Source organism: Macrosteles quadrilineatus, unplaced genomic scaffold (assembly GCF_028750875.1).
Source record: "Macrosteles quadrilineatus isolate MER2022 unplaced genomic scaffold, UCM_ALF_1.0 Scaffold_8__2_contigs__length_117827958, whole genome shotgun sequence".
Taxonomy (NCBI): domain Eukaryota; kingdom Metazoa; phylum Arthropoda; class Insecta; order Hemiptera; family Cicadellidae; genus Macrosteles; species Macrosteles quadrilineatus.
In genome coordinates this window covers 113,388,300-113,406,767 of record NW_026542601.1, presented here as the reverse complement: position 1 = coordinate 113,406,767, position 18,468 = coordinate 113,388,300, and the positions used below count along the sequence as shown (strand labels likewise).

The 18,468-nt window shown below is 35.9% G+C and overlaps 1 protein-coding gene across 2 annotated transcripts in view; it reads left to right on the top strand.

Annotated features, from left to right (window-relative positions):
* The window catches only part of LOC128999802 (gamma-aminobutyric acid type B receptor subunit 1-like), a 75,281-nt gene that overhangs the window by 50,571 nt on the left and 6,242 nt on the right, over positions 1-18,468 (top strand). For both annotated transcript variants that reach the window (XM_054426483.1, XM_054426484.1), the window contains exons 4-21: positions 932-1,175; positions 1,874-1,993; positions 2,538-2,693; positions 4,051-4,145; positions 4,851-4,903; positions 5,780-5,884; positions 6,525-6,680; positions 7,793-8,051; positions 8,277-8,441; positions 9,231-9,384; positions 10,048-10,228; positions 10,711-10,941; positions 11,490-11,743; positions 12,402-12,584; positions 12,870-13,070; positions 13,456-13,639; positions 15,000-15,171; positions 17,816-17,969. In XM_054426483.1, the coding sequence (XP_054282458.1) occupies positions 932-1,175; positions 1,874-1,993; positions 2,538-2,693; positions 4,051-4,145; positions 4,851-4,903; positions 5,780-5,884; positions 6,525-6,680; positions 7,793-8,051; positions 8,277-8,441; positions 9,231-9,384; positions 10,048-10,228; positions 10,711-10,941; positions 11,490-11,743; positions 12,402-12,584; positions 12,870-13,070; positions 13,456-13,639; positions 15,000-15,171; positions 17,816-17,969 (3,067 nt within the window). The remainder of the gene's footprint in view (positions 1-931; positions 1,176-1,873; positions 1,994-2,537; positions 2,694-4,050; positions 4,146-4,850; positions 4,904-5,779; positions 5,885-6,524; positions 6,681-7,792; positions 8,052-8,276; positions 8,442-9,230; positions 9,385-10,047; positions 10,229-10,710; positions 10,942-11,489; positions 11,744-12,401; positions 12,585-12,869; positions 13,071-13,455; positions 13,640-14,999; positions 15,172-17,815; positions 17,970-18,468) is intronic.

Sequence of the window (18,468 nt, the reverse complement as noted above, 5' to 3'; positions counted from 1 at the left end):
TTAGTCTTTAATGTGTAAACATGTTAAATATATTCTTTATTTAAAATTTGTTTTATATTTAGATATGTTTTATATTTATATATTTTTTATCTCTTGGGAGCAGAACCTGCACCTCTTAACCTCTGCTCTTTGAACTGTCAAATCGAAGTATTTACAGCTGACTTCAATAAATTGATATATTTGACTATTTACATTCTTTCAAAATGTAAACATTGAAACTTTGGAAGAACATGGGGCGAATTCCAAGGGAAATATGAAAATAAAATGATTTAATATTGCGTCATCCATTTGTGTGCTATGTTTCAAGTTTCAAGTGTCCAGCTCATCGGGAAGCTATGGTTTAATATCGGTTGCAAAATTTGTACCGGACAAGAAAGCGAGCTAGAAAAAACGTTTAAAAAAATTGTGATATGCTTAGGTATTCTTTAAGTTTATTTTGGATAAAACAAAGAAACTTATAAGATTTTTTTTCAAATTTTTGCCACTAGGCCTACTGTTATTTTATGCCTATGAGGAGGCAGAAGCCTACTAGTAGGTAACTGTCATTGTAGTCTTCATGGTACAAATCCATACTAACCTAGTTTATATAGTGGCCACACTAACTCTTATAAAAACTAAAATTTTGATGATATTTGGATCAAACATGATAAGAAGAAATACTTGGTTATAAGATATTAAAAAATTCAACAGAAATAGTAATTACGTATATCAGCACACAGTGTCGGTGGCTGTATTTAACAATCTAAAACTGGAAACAACTTAAACATCAAGATATAATGTATAGTTATTTCAATAGTCAGGGGTAGTATTAACAAATAATGAAGTAAGTTACAAACTCAAAGCAATAGTAATATGACAAAATTATCAATTACATTAATGGTTGAGTTTTTCTATGTGAAATAACGTTTTCTCACATCATTTATGCTTTCAGAGGTGAACCCCAAGAGATATCTGAAGCTGGAGGAGTACAACTGGGAAAGACTTCCGATCACTTTAGATGTCTCCCGCAGAATAACCCATCAGATAACGTCCCATGTGCTCAAGATATTCCTGGAGGAACGGCTGGGATATCCGGATATTGTCCTGCGGGAACGAAATGACCCTTGGGACCAACCTTATGCGGCTCGAGTTAGGTTGACTCCGGTGTTTGATGAACATGATCGGCTGAAGAATAGGTGAGTTGGCAGTGTGTTTAACCATTGTTTTTACGACACTTAAGTATACTAGTATAGATCATACTAAAAGAAGCCTATTCTCTGGTATTGTAACCAAACAATAAAGCACAAACTGTAAAATCTACACAGGTGCTGGAATGGTTTAGTCAAAATTGCAGCACAATCTTAACGTTCCTATATGAAACACACATAGAGTCTTGGGATTTTATAACAGGATAGGAAATTTTGGACACTTAAAAGTCTATGACACTGGTTTAAAATGGGAATGGGACGCCTACAATCAAATTTTGTGTACATTGGCTGAGTCACAGAGAAGTGAGATACAGAAAATGCATTCAATGGTACACCTAAGTGGTGTCTAGCACCAGTCGCTGGTGTCTAGAGTTAATTATATTCGTCGTTCCCTTCCCCTCTCCTATCCCCCCCTTAATCACGTACCGTAGAGCTCACGCTGTTGACCCTGTGCGCTACAACTGCTGAACAATAATGCAATGTGGCTATCGCCATTCGGGCTCTTCATTGCTTGTTACAAGTCCATTTCCTCCCCAAAATTTCGGAGCTAAAAGCGCATAAGCTTGTATCCAGTGTCTCTTACTCCTTCCTTATGTGGCTGAGTTGTATGTGGCTCCATATATTTTTAGTTGCGTAAATTATTAAAAAGCTATTTTGTAATTTTGAGATGATTTGTTTGTTTCCAGTCCACCAGAGACGACTCTCAACACAGAAGTATGGATATCTCCTGAGGATGACTTGTTATTGTGGCCGGATCACAATAACGCGTATGTCAAGACAGCCGGACCCATCGGCCCTCCTGCTAGGTATGTGCTGTACGGTTTGTCCCTGGATTTGATCAGTATCACTAAGGATTGAGTTAACATGTGCCTACAATACAATTTTAAACACCATCAAGTGCTCAAGGAGGTTTCCTACGGTTTTAATGAAAACGCTATTTGCTTAAAACGGTTAACTTTGTTAATTTTAGACGCAGGTAAGTACTTCTCTTATAAATGGAAAATTTCAATTCCATTTTTTATAAATATTTTTTGTTACAATTCTTTTCCGTTTTCTGTTTGGTTCTACAGTATATCTGGTAAAATGGTACAATATTAATCTTTCTTGCCATTTTTAAACAATTTCCATTACCCTAATGTTACATGACAAAGTTGCCAAAACTTTTATACTCGGAAAGTTGTAAAATGTTATTGTATCTATAAGAAGGAGGTTAAATTCATCAAATAAATTACAATATGCTACTCCATCTACTTCATCCAGTTATTATCTACTCCCTCTACTACTCTACATTAATTTTTTACTATATACAAATTATTTTTGCTGCTCTAATGAAAATCACGTTTCCCACAGATATGGATGGTTCATTCCACACATTCTGCTGCTGAACAACAGAAATGTCCCAACGTATTGGAGAACCTTTACTGTGCCAGATCTTGTTCGGCAGTTTACATTCTCTGATGCCGAGATGGAGTTCCTCAAAAACTACATGAAAGATAATGATTCTGGGTAGGTAAATTGTGTTACTTATGAGTTTATTTAATTTTTATGACACATATGGCATTCCTTCTTATAGTCTATAACATTCATCAATGTGGACTAGAGTCTTTAGCCCCCGTGAGGAGTATTAGGCCACACGTTAAACAATTTTTTCTCAGATCGTGCAGTAAAAATGTAAAATTAAAAATTTTAAAAAAGATGTAGGAAAACAATGAATTTACAAAGCAAATTTTGGTAACTATCCAGGAAGAGGGCCGGAGAACCCCGATGTTCCCTCTCTTTAACAGTGTCAACATAAACTCCAACCACACAGTAACATAACAATTTGATAAAATAAAATAATTACCTTATCCAACCACAGATGTTGGTGTGACGACTAGTTCCGTTCTTTGCTTGAAATTCATTGTTGGTGATGGTGGAGTTAATGTTGTTCAAAGGTTTATTGCGGACATTTTCCATCCATAGATTTTTTTGACTGCTTACCTTCTGTAGTGTATTCCAACTTGGGTTGGGCGTTTGTGTATTGTTAGTTGTAATGTGTTAGTTAAGTTTTTTTTTTCATCTGGGGACGGTATCAGATTCCAGATCCCGAAACGTTGTGTATTGTTTTTTATCATCGTGATAGAAAATGTCCGCAATAAACCTTTGAACAACATAGTTCCGTTCCTTAAAACTTTGTCAGGTAATTTTGTATGCATATGCAACCACATCATCTATGTGTACATTTTGAATGTATACCTAAATACATTGAATGAATGCATTGTGGTATGTCAATGGATTCTTTAAAAGACTGTCACAATCACAATAATTAAAACTTGCCATGTTGATAAAATAATTGAAATGGAATAAAAATTGATTAAAACTGCACAGGATTACCAGCACTGTCTTATCACTGCCACTGATTCCATGATGTTTTATCATGATGTTTCTTCTTCTCTCCAGTGCCACCTATATTTCTGTTTGTTTCCTTCTTCTTATTTTATACTTCTTTGATTTGTAGCTTGTGTCAAATATAATATTTGACTGGAAAAAAGTCTCATAATTTAAAATGTTGCATGGGTCGATTTTTTATAGCTTTGTATATGATGAACTCTTCTTCAACATTGAGCTAAAACTTTTTGGTAATACTTCAACGATTTCCATGTTCTTATCTGTAGATGTGTAGTTGTGTGATTCTGAAACTAAATGTACGGCATAAATGAATTGATGATGTTCTTTAAGGGACGAATCAAATATTAGGAAGGAACAAAAATACTTGTCACACTCAACTTTGGTTGGATAAAGTAATCATTTTATTTTATCAAAAATATATTCCAATACTACCAAGTGCCACAATGAATACTATACAATTAAATTGTTTGTGCAGCTACTATTGTGAAGAAGAATTCTGCAGTAATGGAGTGCACACACCTCCTCAATGTGAAAATCAGACGTGTGCCATGTTGATCGCAAGCTACGCAGGTTGGTTTTAATACCTCATGTTATAATAATAATATCCAGCTATCTTTTATGCTGTTGTACTATTGTTTTTAATCATGAAATGAAAAAAAAAATCATATTTTGATTACTAGAAATACACTGTAACGAAGAATGGGGCAATATATAATTTAGCCTACTGAAAAATATATTCAACTGGAGAAGTAGTTATTATTAATTATCTTCTAATTTGGTAAAATAAATTCTCTTGCATTATTTTCAAGGAGTAAAGGTTTTATTTGATGATTCAGTGAAAATGAAGTTAATACCTGTTTAGGATAATTTAAGATATTACATCCAAAACTCAGCAACTAGTTTTTGGAAAACTGTCACCCTACCTGTCATATTCTCCTTAGTTCATTTTCAAAAGTGTTTCTGGATGTCTTGCCAGCCTAGTTGACTGGTATTGTATTCCTGGGGGGAGAATGTCATAAACTCTTGTGATACTGGTATATACATTTACTTGAGTGTCTTAGACGGGGTTTTTAGAGCTAATTGAATACCTTTGAAACAAAAGCATAAGGATAAGAAGTAACATTTTTGTGCACTTTATTTAACTATACATATATACCACATTAAAAATGCGAGGGATCCTTTCCTTTCTGCACACATTACTTGGCAAAAATATTAAGTACCTAGATTATATTTTGCATTTTAACGGAAGCAGAATGGTTATGTTTGTTTTTACAGAATCTGAAGAGTTTGTGGTGAAGCACATAGAGAAAATGCAGTTACTAGTGCAGGTACTTAAAATATATTTGATTATTAATCTTAGATGTAAGTTACCAGTTACCATACAAGTTGTTTTCGTCCATAGAAGTTACACTTATGATTCTGGTACTTTCTATATGACTGTCAATTAACTTCCATAAAGAAACCTTAAATCTTATTTTTTTTCTTCCTGAAAGTAAAGAGGTGTTTGTTAGTCTAGTGGCTAGCATTATGTACTTCGGCGCAAGAGTTATGGGTCTAATACCCGATATATCCACATAAATTTTAGGAGTTTGGTCAACTGACTTACCCTATCTGCATTTAGGGTTCTTTTATCTCAAATGCTCAAGTGTGGATTAAAAAAGTTGTGTCATGATGAGACATAAGGGACAAAACAAAAATGTTTTTCATGTGAAGATAAGCTCCCAAAGTGACTTCAGTTTTGTTTTCAATTTTTCTATTTTGAACACACAGCTGTTCACTGTTTAGTAAGGTACCGGTATTGAATAATTTTGTGTACTGCAATTGATCGTGTCTATTATACTATCGATAGATATCGATATGTTGAACTATTGATGTATCAGTAGTTTTTGTGAAATTCTTGGGCTTTCAGTGCAATTTTAAATTTTCCTGTGTCATTCATAATCTTAGATTTAAGGTAAGCAAATTTGAATCCAGTTGACAACAATGCAACAATAAACAAACAATCGATATGACTGATGCGTTCTACACCGATTGCTTATAGAGTCAAAGTTAACTAGTGAGCAACATTTTCTGCTGACGTCATTGACTCCAGCTTATTCCCTAGTCCCAGGGAGAAAAATATAGCTACTTTAGACCTTCAATGCATGTATTGAAGAGAAAACAGCTGTTTTTGTTGCTGAATGACAAAAAGTTTATTTTTGCAGGTGGTATGGGTGGGACCTCATTTGGCACAAGTTGTACAGACATTGACTGAAAGGCTTGCATCAACTACAAGATCCTTGGTGTTCCTAAGCCTGAAGCCTAGTGAGGTATTGATGTTATTATTGAATCAAGTCTTTGGAAAACCCATGACTTGCTGACATATCCCATCTATATGCTGTTGCTTATTTTAATTAAAAAATATCATAGTTGAATGAACTAAAGGAGACTAGCACACAATAACTCGCCTTATCATCAGTGTGACATAGTGGAAAAGTTGGCATAATCAAAATAAATCAGTATTAAACAGCAGACCCTGTTGGTAGCTGGATTAAAATACATCCGTTTTGATTATAAAACTGGCAACAACTCGGGATGAAATGTCTTGTTCCACCGATTATAGAGAGGCGCACTTCCTCATTTATGAAAAACAAACATCTAAATTTGCAATCAGAAACAGCTACATATATCACTTGACTTCTTTTTGCCAAGCGCCAAATATACGGTAGTCAAATTTGTAAAAATACAGTACAATTTACAATGCTATAGTTTATCTTAAAATGGAATCGTAAACAAAATAAAAATTTGGTTTTTCATAGAGCTAAATCCAAGACTCCTAAACCAATGAAGGCCAGCATGGACCATAACTTGAAGTCTTAAGATTGTGAGATTGACTTTGTTTTAAGAGCCTTAAAAAGGAAATTATTGACTATGTTATCTCATATTCTACTCCTTTTTACTTACTTACAGGTGGTATTACCAGACGACAAAACGTTTGCCTCTGTCGTTTTTCCTCCCTGTGGAGATAACGATCTTGATAAAGACATTGGATGTCGCTACGATCTCCACTCGCTGGTAAAACTTTACACGTCCATATTTGAGAAAGCCGCCAGACCAGCCTATGAGGTGAGAATAGGTTTTAAGTAGATTATATTCCTGGGTTAATTATATGAGAAAAATTACATTTTGCGTTTCAAGTTTCAACCATGCTTTGTTGAAGCTCCAAGCACCGTAAACACCTTCACAGTTGAGTAGCGTAGGATACTTTTTCCCTATACCAGAAAAAATATACATATAAAATAAGTCTCAACCCATACATAAAATTACAGCACTGTTTGAACGGACTTTTCAAATTTTTTTTAAGGGTAATATTTTTAAGCTCTTCAAATATTTATTGTGAAAGTGTAAATGTGCTTGTCCAAACCTGTCTAGTATTTATTGTGTAGCATCTTTGAGATCATGCTGAAGAAACATATACTATGTCTTTTAGAAAAATTGTTTGCTATTGATTAGACTCCAGCTGACCTGTCTTTTTTTTAACAACAACAAAGAGACCACAAACCAGCTGTTTATTGTGTAGTGTGGTGAAAATCTTTTCAAAGCACCTTTGATTTGACTGAATGTAATTGATAGAATAAAATAATGACCTTATCCAACCACAGTTGTTGGTGTGATGACTAGTTTCGTTCCTTAGAACTTAATCAGGTTTATTTTGTATGCAACCACATCATCAATATATACATTGTGAATGCATACATAAATACATTGAAGGAATACATTGTGGTACATAGATTCTTTAAAAGACTGTCACAATCACAATAATTAAAACTTGTCATGGTGGTGAATGGAATAAAAATGGATAAAACCGATTAAAACAGTGCAGGCTGGTCAGCACTTTCTATCACTGTCACTGACTAAATAAAACTGACTAAATCATTATGTTTCTTCTTTTCTCCAGTGCCACCTGTATTTCAGTTTGTTTTTTTATTCTTATTTTATACTTCTTTGATTAGTAACATGTCAATATATGTATCAAATATTTGTCTGGAAAGAAGTCTGATCATTTTAGAATGTCAAATGGGTCAAAGTTTTTAGCTTTGTAGATGGCGAATTCTTCTTTAACATCAAGCTTAAAACATTACTATTTCCATGTTCTTATCAATAATTGTCCAGTCAAAATAACATAATCTACATTCAACGGTAATTACCGGTAACAGAAGTGTTAACTTTGTTTCCAGGCATACATGAAGATTCAGTTTGACTCGTCCCACTATCGAGACCTGCTGCTGAGGTATCGTGCCGCGTTGGCGACGTCACGTAACACTACCGATGCTGTGGCGACAGCAGCGTGTGGTTGGCTGAATGCTAACCACGAGGAGCAGTACGTCTGGTTGGGCAACGACGACGAGTACAGCACTCTCTATATTGGGGGAATCTTCCCCATGAATCCCATACGTGGTGTGGGAGCTTACTATGATGTAGAGAGCATTGTTTTAGGTAAGGAAGTTTTTGGTCTGCAATACTCTAAAAGAATAGTACATTTTTTATGCCTGTTTAAAATAAATTGATTTATAACTTTTATTGTAGATTGTTGAAAAATTTTTTTAATCTATTTTATTTGAGCTAACTTCAATGAAAGGGTACATTTTTTACTCTGAGAAATGATCTTGACTATTTCTCAGAGAATGATCTCCAAGGAACTTACAGTTTTGACTATTTCAGCTGCACAGTTAGCGCAAATAGCCGTCAACCAGAACAACTCTATTTTACGAGATTATCGACTGCAGCTGTGGGTGGATGACGGGCGATGTGAAGCGGACTATGTACTGCGGTCATTCATCGACCACATCAAACGCAACCATTACTCCAAAATGGTCGGCATTCTTGGTAAGCTGTTTGAATTGGTTAGACTAGAGACAATAATTAAAACTTAAAAAACTAAATTATAATGTTTACAAACAAGGTTAACGGGTAGTTTGTTTTAAGTTTGAGAGGTTATTATACTTTGAGATACAATAATAAATTAGTAATCTAGCCGGGATATCAAATTTCTATGAGCGATTCATTAATTCATGAACCTTAAATTCTAATCAAAACTAAATGTGTCCGAACCAGCTTGCTGAGATTTGCAAATATTTGGTGTTGTTTTATCACATATTGACTTTTTTTGTCTTTGTGGGATGTTAAGGGTGTATTATGGTGTCGGTTGTTAAAGTTAAGAAATAATGCACACTGATTTGAGACTGTAATCGGAGATAAAATTAATATGTCAGGTATTATTCCTGTATTTTTTGGATAAGGCAAATTAGACATTGGATTAATATGACAGAGTAGTCTGCATAGGTTTGATAGTTAAATTAACTTAAAAGTGAATCTTGCCTTTTTGAAACAAAATTTGACGTGAGGACATTTTCCAACAATCCTCTGTTTTAGTCATTTGATGTAAACCAGTAAATTGACCAACCCCTTTTAGAAAGGTATTTATGTATAAAGCAAGGTGAAGTTTGAAGTTTGTGGAGAGGGGGGGGGGGCTTGAGGCAGTTCCGCTCCAGATCGCTCCAACCTGAGCAGCTACGCCCACTGCTGGAACTTGATGAAATCAGATTCGTGAAGTAGTTTTATATAACATATCATCAGTATGTTACCTGTTTTTTTAACTCCATGTTCTGTTTGCAGGTCCGGCTTGTTCCAATACTCTGGAATCTCTCGCAGGGGTCTCCCACTTTTATCGTACCATCGTAATCAGTTACAGTGCCGAGGGCTCCAGTTTCTCCGATCGCAAGAAGTATCCTTATTTCTTCCGAACTATCGGAGAGAACACGCAATATCAGTAAGTTATTCGAACAAGATGTCCCACTGTACCACTATTAGATAAATTAAAAAGGTTTAGTTTTTTATTCCTCTGGGCGTCTTTTAGTTGTGTAAATGTTTTCTCTTAGTAAAAATTTATTTCTCTGGAACATATTCCTGATTTAAAGTTTTGATTTCAAACTTTATTAGATAACACAAATTTTTATTATATTTTTGTCATGAGGAACGAAACTTGTAACATACTTTATTACAATTTTATTCTATTTTTTATTGTAAGTTCAAGATGTAATTTATTTTTTGTCTTTATTCATTGGTTTATTCTTAATCCATTACATCGTTACAGTTTTGTCAAAACTGTCTTGCTTTACAGATTTTACCATTGGTATATCCAGAAAGTTGAGGGTAAAATTGATTTTGTGTTTCGGAGAATTGAATGGCCTTTTTTAACCTTTCCTATGCCTGTCAACAAGCCTTGGGGTCTGAGCTTGGATAGTATTTAGAAAAGCAATGGGTAAGCCAGTAAAGTACAAGGGTGAACTGTTCAAATAGAATTTAGTGGCAGGTAACTTACACTATGATCCAAATCTTGACTTAGATATCATGATTCTGATGTCTGTCTTGCTACTAACTGAACCTCCCACTCACCAAATGTTGGAAATACAAGCTTGTAACCTGTCTACAGACAAGTTTATCTCCAACTGTTGGCTAAACTGGACTGGAGAAGGTTGGCAGCCCTGACTGAGGACGGTCAGAAGTACACTGAGTATCTATCTCTACTTCAGGATCTACTGACGTCCAAGAACTACACGTTCGTCATGAACAGAAAGTTTCCTACTAACAGGGACCAATATGCTATGAAAAGTGTAAGTTAAAAACAATTACAGGCAACAGGTAATGTAACTATAATGGGATGTAATAGGAATTAAAATTAAAAATAGTTTTGGTATAAAAACATTTTAAAGGGTTCTAGACTCCTAAAATTAACTAGGTACTAGTCTAATATAAATTTTTTTAGGCCATACGAAGAGTTACAAACCATCTGTACTTTTACGTCTAAACTCTGTAGGCTATGCCCTAATAAACGATATGATTTGAAGTGAGATAACTTAACACAGCACAAGTAAAGGGTTTATCAACTTTTGGGCATAATAAATCAATTTATAAACAAAGGGAAGAAAATGTATGTTAACAAATATTTTATTGTAAAAATATTTCAACTTTGAAACAAATTTTGAGCTTCACTTCAAGAACTCACCTTGATTATAGGCCTACAATATGTTTTTATACAAAAGTGTATTGTTTTTCTTATTTTTTTGTGTAAACACTTTTGTACTCATTTTTCCAGTACCTAGAAGAGATGAAGAGCAAGTCAGTACGCATAATTATCGGAGACGTTTACGACGACGCAGCGAGAGAGATGATGTGTCAGGCCTACCAACTGCAGATGACTGCGTACCATTCCTATGTCTGGTTTCTTCCATCGTGGCTGGCTCCCGACTGGTACGACACTGACCGCTACAATCAACGGTTGGATAGCGACCACAGAGTGCCTTGTACTACAAGACAGATGATTGAGGTGAGTTACAATAGAATTGTAATAGAGTTTGAACATAGTAAGAAATATTATTTGATCACTAGGGTGTAAAATAACTCTTTTCGACCCGGAGCTCAAGTTTTACGATTGAGGTAAAGCTGAGGTCGGAAAATGAGCAAGGGTTTTAGGACACTTCCCCCGTGTGATGAACTATATTTTTTGTTACAAAACAAAAATACTTTCATTTAATGATAACCTCACAAAACAACTTCCAGCTTGTTTTAAATTTGTTTAATGCAAACAAATAGCTTTTTGATAATTGATTCAATGATTTAGTTTATTATTATTGCATTAGAGTTCATTACACCATCGATATGTTGAGCTATTGAAAAGAAGGCAACAATAAGGTCCTACCGCTAGAATCCATCAATACACAACTTTGATACATCCAATTGCTTATAATTTAACAAATTGAATAAATTATTATTTTCCATAAATTTAAAAAACTGCTTCTATCAAACATTCTATTATTGCTAATCCCATGGAAATTTTACCAACATCATTCACGTTTACACTTGGTGTGATAACAGGCAATCAATGGTCATCTGTCTCTCGCTCACTCCTCATGGGCACCAGACACTGCCGTCATGCAAACCAATGAGACAGTCGGCGAGTGGCGAACCAACATCAACTCACTCATCAAGAAACGCACCAATCGCACGTCAATCTCCGGGTACGCAGGCTACGCTTACGATGCAGTGTGGATGTATGCATTAGCATTGGACCAATTGAATAAGGAAGACCCGTCCGCTTTGTCTGCTATTCACGCTCCCAATACCACAAAGTAAGTTTAAACATGTAATAATTTTTGTTAAGTTTTATTTTTTTCTATTCTGTATCACTTGGTCAGTTCATGTGTTCGTAAGGCAATCCAGAAAAGGTGGAAATCTCTTTTAGTAGAAATTAAATTTGTCCTCCAACCACAATCGAAGAGGGTGGCTACTGTTATATAAATTTCAAGTAGACAAAAGATTTGGTATTCATTTTTTGTCAACTTCTTAACATGATATTTCCTGCTTGAAGTTTTGCTCTTGCTGTGAAAGGCTATGCCGAGACTTATAAATAGCCAAAAAAGTGGATGGATAAAATCCTGCACGTGAATGCAAAGGTTTAAACAAATTGTGAACTTAGTTGTTGCTTAGTTTGCTTAGTTGTTGAAAGCATTCACACTAAGTTACAGAATTTAAACTTTTAAAATAATTATAAATTATTCAAGTAGTAAATTACACTTTTGATTGAGTAAGTTTAAGCACATTCCTAAGAAATTGTTAAGTTAAATTTAGTGGGCTACAAACCTTTTGTTCTTGTTCTACATTTAACAAACTAAGTCAAAGATTATCTGTGTCAAAATTCTTTTGTATTACTATCTAACCTCTAGTTTTGCAAAAATGTTTTGAGATAAAATATTTTTTATTTATAAAAATGCAAATCTAATTTTTCAGGCGTTACGTGGAGATTTTAGGAAAGACAGACTTCAACGGTGTATCCGGCCGTATCCAGTTCCGTGGGAATCCTTCTCGGATATCAGTCATACAAGTGATCCAATGGATCAACAATGTTTCACAGATCGTGGGGATATTTGAGCCAAACATCTCCATTTCAAATAAGGACCCTATGGCTGGAACGTGAGTGAATGTTCAATTTTTTAAGTAACTGAAAAAAAAAACTTCTTCCACCATAACAAAGACAATTTAGCTTAAAGCATTAAGTTTAAAGAAGCAATATCTGTCCAAGGAACTTGTAGTAATTTCTTTAAGACAGCAACTCTCACTTGATTGCACATTTAAGCTGAATATGAGTGAAGTATGATTATTGAAGAATAACAAGGGGTGATTTGTGTTATTTACTAAGACCAGCTGTGTTGTTAGCCATTACCCACATTTAGCTAAAGTGAAACGTTTATTTTTCAGACTGAACCTAAACGAATCGATGATTGTGTGGCTGAACCCAGACAGGACAAAACCCAAAGATGGTACAGTTCGTTGCTTCCTGGGGCTTGCTGAATATTTTGGCATTGAAGACTGCACTTTGTTCCTGGCCATTGTAAACATCTTTGGATTTTGCATTCTTGGTGGTTCCCTCATCATTGGCTTCCTAGTAGTGAAAAACAGGTAAGACTTGTAGCTTGCTAAACATCCAGCACTTCACTACAGTAATCACCACTAAATCAGTTTTTTATTGATAAAATTTCCATCAACATTATTCTTTGTATATTTTAAGGTTATAATGCAAGTATTCAAAGAAGCAAAACTAATTCATTTGTAGACCCATACTCACACAAATGTTTAAAATAAAAAAATAAAGAATCTACTTACCTTGCTGCCGTTTATCAAATGTTGCCTCTCTTATTCTTAAGATCTGAAGGAATATAGCATCAATCCCCCCTGCTGTTTATCAGTCTTGGAGATTGAAATTTTTGTAAATGCTTAAACGAGTTAAGTAATTATCCCATTAATCAGTGTTAAAATCTTTGTAACTGTCACTTTGGTCCTGCAGGTACGACAAGAAGTTCAAGCTTACCCAGGAGATTATGCAGTCTATAGGTCTGGATATGATGAATGTCGGGGCTCTTGAGAAATGGGAGATCCCAAGAGATAGAGTTGTCATCAACCGAAAACTGGGAGAGGGAGCTTTTGGATTCGTCTATGGAGGAGAAGCTTACTTTGACGCCAAAGGATGGGTGAGAATTTTAGAGTTGATGAATCAAGTATCAAAGATCAGATCAGATAACATATATTTTTAACCTGGGCCGCTTTAGTAAATGGGCCCATGGGCGCAAGAAGTTTTAGATTTGTTAGGGGGGGGGGGCAAGGAGGAAGAGAAAAATACCCCTCAAGGTAGGTGGGAGGGGGCGCATTTCGTGACACGCAATTCGCGGGCTTAGATTTAACAATTTACATTGATTACAGTCGGGACCACGTAAGTTTGCAGTTGAGGGAGGAGCCTAATTATCATATGGTTTTGAATGAACCAATGAGAACCGTGCGGTGATGCCAAATCTAATAATACCAGCTGATTTGAAAATATTGCTTAGTATATTTTAATTAGTGTTGTCAACGGGCTATGTGGCAACGTCTCACTAGCCGTATTTTGTGATTGGATGCCACCAACTGCAAACTTACATGGTCCCGACTGTAAGTAATAACTTGTAGTTTAACTAAAAGTCACAGAGAAAATCGTCAAACAGAAATTGCGGCAGCTGATTACAACTGCTGTTTAATCCAACTTAAATTCACCTGGTGTTCATAGTGTGTGTGATTCATCAACATTTATCAGCCCATTTACTAAAACTGCATGTAAAATAATATCTTCAACAAGCCTCTGTCGTGGCGGAGTGAGCTCGTTAAACTAACTGTCCATGCATGGAACGTATCCAGCAAAGCAAGGGGTGAGCCGGTACAGTACGAAGGTGAACTACGTGACGCTACAGACTTAGCCACCGATTCCCTATTCTACTACCTATTATATTACTCCCTCACTACTATTATAGACAGTTCCCGCTTTTAAGCAATGTGCAATATTTGATTTTCATAGTAGCCTCTAACGATAGAAAGAAAAATGTATACTTAGGGTGATTATGAACTCCAATCTATCATCAAATTATTGTCATTTAAAGAGTCAGTCTCTTTACTGGTGTATTTGAATCCATCCCCAATTGACGGATATCTAAGAACAGTGTATCGACGTAAAAACTGTAATTCTTAAAGAATGTTGTACACATTTGCACAACGAGATTGCTAACAAATGACATTGAAAACCCCTAGTAATCTTAATCACGCTGATCCACAAGCAAAGACTCTTCAACTTTTGTGACTGTAACGATGGCAACTGGATTGATAACCATCTGGTCTTGTTGTCCTAATGCGTACGGCATTTTGTGAGCTCCAATCGACTAACACAATGTTTAAACAATAAAAAATCATTTGTTATTTTATTTTTGACGATTACGGAACAGTGGCGCTTCCACTGGGAAATCTTCAAGTATCAAGTATGCTATATTCCTTTTGACTAATATTCATGTTGGCAACTATTACATTCAGGTAGCTGTTGCTGTGAAGACGCTCAAGGTTGGATCCACACCAGAGGAAAAGTTAGAGTTTCTTTGTGAAGCTGAAGTCATGAAGAGATTTGAACACGCAAACATTGTTAAGTTACTTGGAGTTTGTACGAAAAATGAACCGACTTATACTGTGATGGAGTTTATGCTTTATGGTAAGTGGTATGTGCCAATCACGTTGTAAAAGCTTAAAATAATCTAAAACCAAAATTGTTTAGACCAATTTTAGGCAACTTGGTGACTTTGTCCCGGCGACAATGACTGAAAGTGCGTAACATTAAATTAAATGGAGGCGGCCACACTAAGCGACTCGCAACCGGTGACAGAAAAATAAACGCAACCGGGAGCGCTTTTCGATTGTGCTCTCCATGTTATCTTACACGTCGTAACATGTGTCCTGTCGCTTATATGAGATTTAAAACTCTAAGAATAAGAATTAAGTATTTCCTCTGCTGGTATAAAAGAAATCCAAAACCTCGTGAATTTTTCAAAGGTTCTGCGTTGTCAATAGCTCGCCAAAGCTCTTCTCATCCGAAAATACTACAATAAATTTACAACATTAAAAAAACATCCATAAACAATGTTTTTTCAGGGAATTCACTCCATACCTGCGGTTTCTCTTCCTTTTAGCGAATTTTCCGTAAAGGGATAAGCTATTTCCGTAGGTTGCATAGTAAGACCTAGAACCGATTTAATTTTTCGTTTTTGGTCCTCGGAGGCCAAAAAAACCCTCCGTTCAAATTCATATATATAACTACATATACAGTATGTACCCATATACATATCCATATTTATCTATACTTATAAAGGGCAAAGCCCTCACTTACTCACTCACTCACTCATCACCAATTCTCCCACTTCCCATTTACCTAGAAGGCTGAAATTCGGTAAACTGATTCTTTGGGCATTAAATAGGAAAACGAAGTAGTTTTTATTCTGATCGGGCTTTCAGGCTCCGCCCCAGTGGCTCTGGAGTTTCCCATGTTAACCTTATGAGTACTCATATTTAAATGGAATTAAAGAATCTTAACGGCTGGTTCAACTAAACAAGTTGATTCTGTGATGTTTAATAGCATTAAAGAGTTAATAGGTTTACCAACAGCAGCACTATTATTTTTGTACATTTATGACAACAGCTTGCAACCAAAAGGTGAGTGAGCATAGGAAACGAACTTCAACTTGGAGGTGAGGTAGCGTAGCAAACGAGCTAACCTGAAGGCCACTGAGCGCAGCGAACGAGTTATTAATAAATCTTTAACTTAAACACATGAAACTAACTTATACTGTCCATAAATCACTGCATTTTATTTGGTTATTGAGATAAACAGTGGCAGACAATGGCCTGAGATATATTGTACTAAGTTTTAGTCCAAATCCGGTTAATGTGTCCTTTGTTAACCTCCGGGCAGTGTGTCCTTTGTACACTTCCAGTTCATGTGTCCTTTGTAAGCTCCGGGTAGTGTGTTCTTTGTTCACTTCCAGTTGATATGTCCTCTGTTAACCTCTGGGTAGTGTCCTTTCTTCACTTCAGGTTAATGTGTCTTTTGTCCGGCTCTGGGTCATGCGTCCTTTGTCTGGCTCCGTGTCATGCGCCCTTTGTCCGGCTTCGGGAATTATTATATCCTTGTCTATTTCCGGGAAGGATGTCTTTGTCCACCTCCATGTCGTTTTGGCTCTCCGGGTACTGTGTCCACCTCATCTTTCCAGGGCCCCGTCACTTCTTGTTCTTCGTCTACTGCCCTGGCCTAGGGACCCACTGCCTCAATTCCCTCTTGACGGAACTTGGTGGTGGGGGAGGATTCTGTCTTTGAGATATCCACCACCAAGCCGTCGCACCTGCGACAGTACAGGCCAAAAACTTCTTAAACATTTTCAATAAAAAAAAACAATGTTTTAACTTTAAGTTTTTGAGAGGGAATGATTCTGTTGCCAGGATACAGAATAAATTATTCGTTTATTTATATCCATGACTAGCTGTACCCACAGGCTTTGCCCCGTTTAACTTCATAAATATTCATAAAACTATTGATTGCCTTACCGGGTTGGGTGGTATTTCGAGAGGCTTTTCATGGTTACTTCAAAGAACAACATTGGACTTAATTAGCTGTCAGGGAGTATTTGGGCCCTAGGAGAGTATTAAATAAAAAACGACTCCACTAAGCCTGTGGTTATATTGGCTCTATTCATGAAAAAAATCTGCTCAATTGGTCAAGTCGTCGTCCTGTCCTAATGTGGTTTTATGTCAATGCTCGTTAATTTTCAAGATGAGCTCGTTCGCATGGCTCAATCACGTCTTGGTTGAAGTTCACTTGCTACACTTACTCACCTTTAGGTTGGAGCTCGTTCGCTGTGCTCACTTGCCTTCAGGTTACAATAATGTCTAATGTCTATGTGCTCATATAAAACAGCTTGAGAAAGAATGTTGTATGATGAAACTCTCAAACCCTTTTTGAATTGTAATTATAATTATTTTTCTCTTAAAAAAAAATTTCTTAAAAATGATAATTAATTATATTTGAAAATCTTCTTTGGTCAATGTAATTTTTTAGTAACTAGTGAAAGATGGAAACGGTTGCTGCAAACAAATGGTGCAAGGCGATGTTTAAAGATTTACTACACTTAGTTGGTCTAACAAATCTCCAAAAGTATTTTAACTTTTCAAAACATGATAATTGTGATAACCAATGCAAACAATGAAGGTAAATCCATCAAAGCTTTAAACCAAAAGCAATAACTCAAGTGTCCAAATATGCTATAATAGTACAAAATATGGTAATTAATTTCTTAATTTACTTTCAGGTGACCTCAAAACCTTCCTTCTTGCAAGAAGACATTTGGTGAATGAAAAGCTGGGAGAGGAATCAGACGAGATTTCCAGCAAGAAATTGACAACAATGGCTCTAGATGTGGCAAGAGCCCTGGGATACTTGGCGGAGTTGAAATTCGTCCACAGGTAAATGTGTTATAATTTGATTGAGCATTTTGTAAATCCACACCACAGTAATTTAGCTTATCCTTTTAAAGTCTGTGACGGGGAGGGGGGGGGATAAAGTTGTATTCACGAAACATGTAAGGCCTACCCCTAGCTCCAGCTTTCTTCCCTGGAGTGTTCAGGCAGGAGGAGCTGATAAAAATCTATGAGTGGAAAAAAGGAGTGTATCTGATAAAACTGATAAAATAAAAAAAAAACTATTCCACAGTTTTAACTGATTAATTATTTTAATTTAATCAAAAGTTCAGAGCTCTTCTAGAAGTCCTCAGGAAATCATGCACACGCTCAGGTGGAGCTATATCACCCTCACCTGTGTTGGAGTGTATTTGCAAATTTTGCCTAACAAATTAACCTAAAATCTCTCTGTATGCCTGACAAGTATTTTACCTTGGTCAATTTACACTTCAAGTGTAAGACAAGTAGGTCCAACTACTCGTCTTACACTTAGATTATACATACC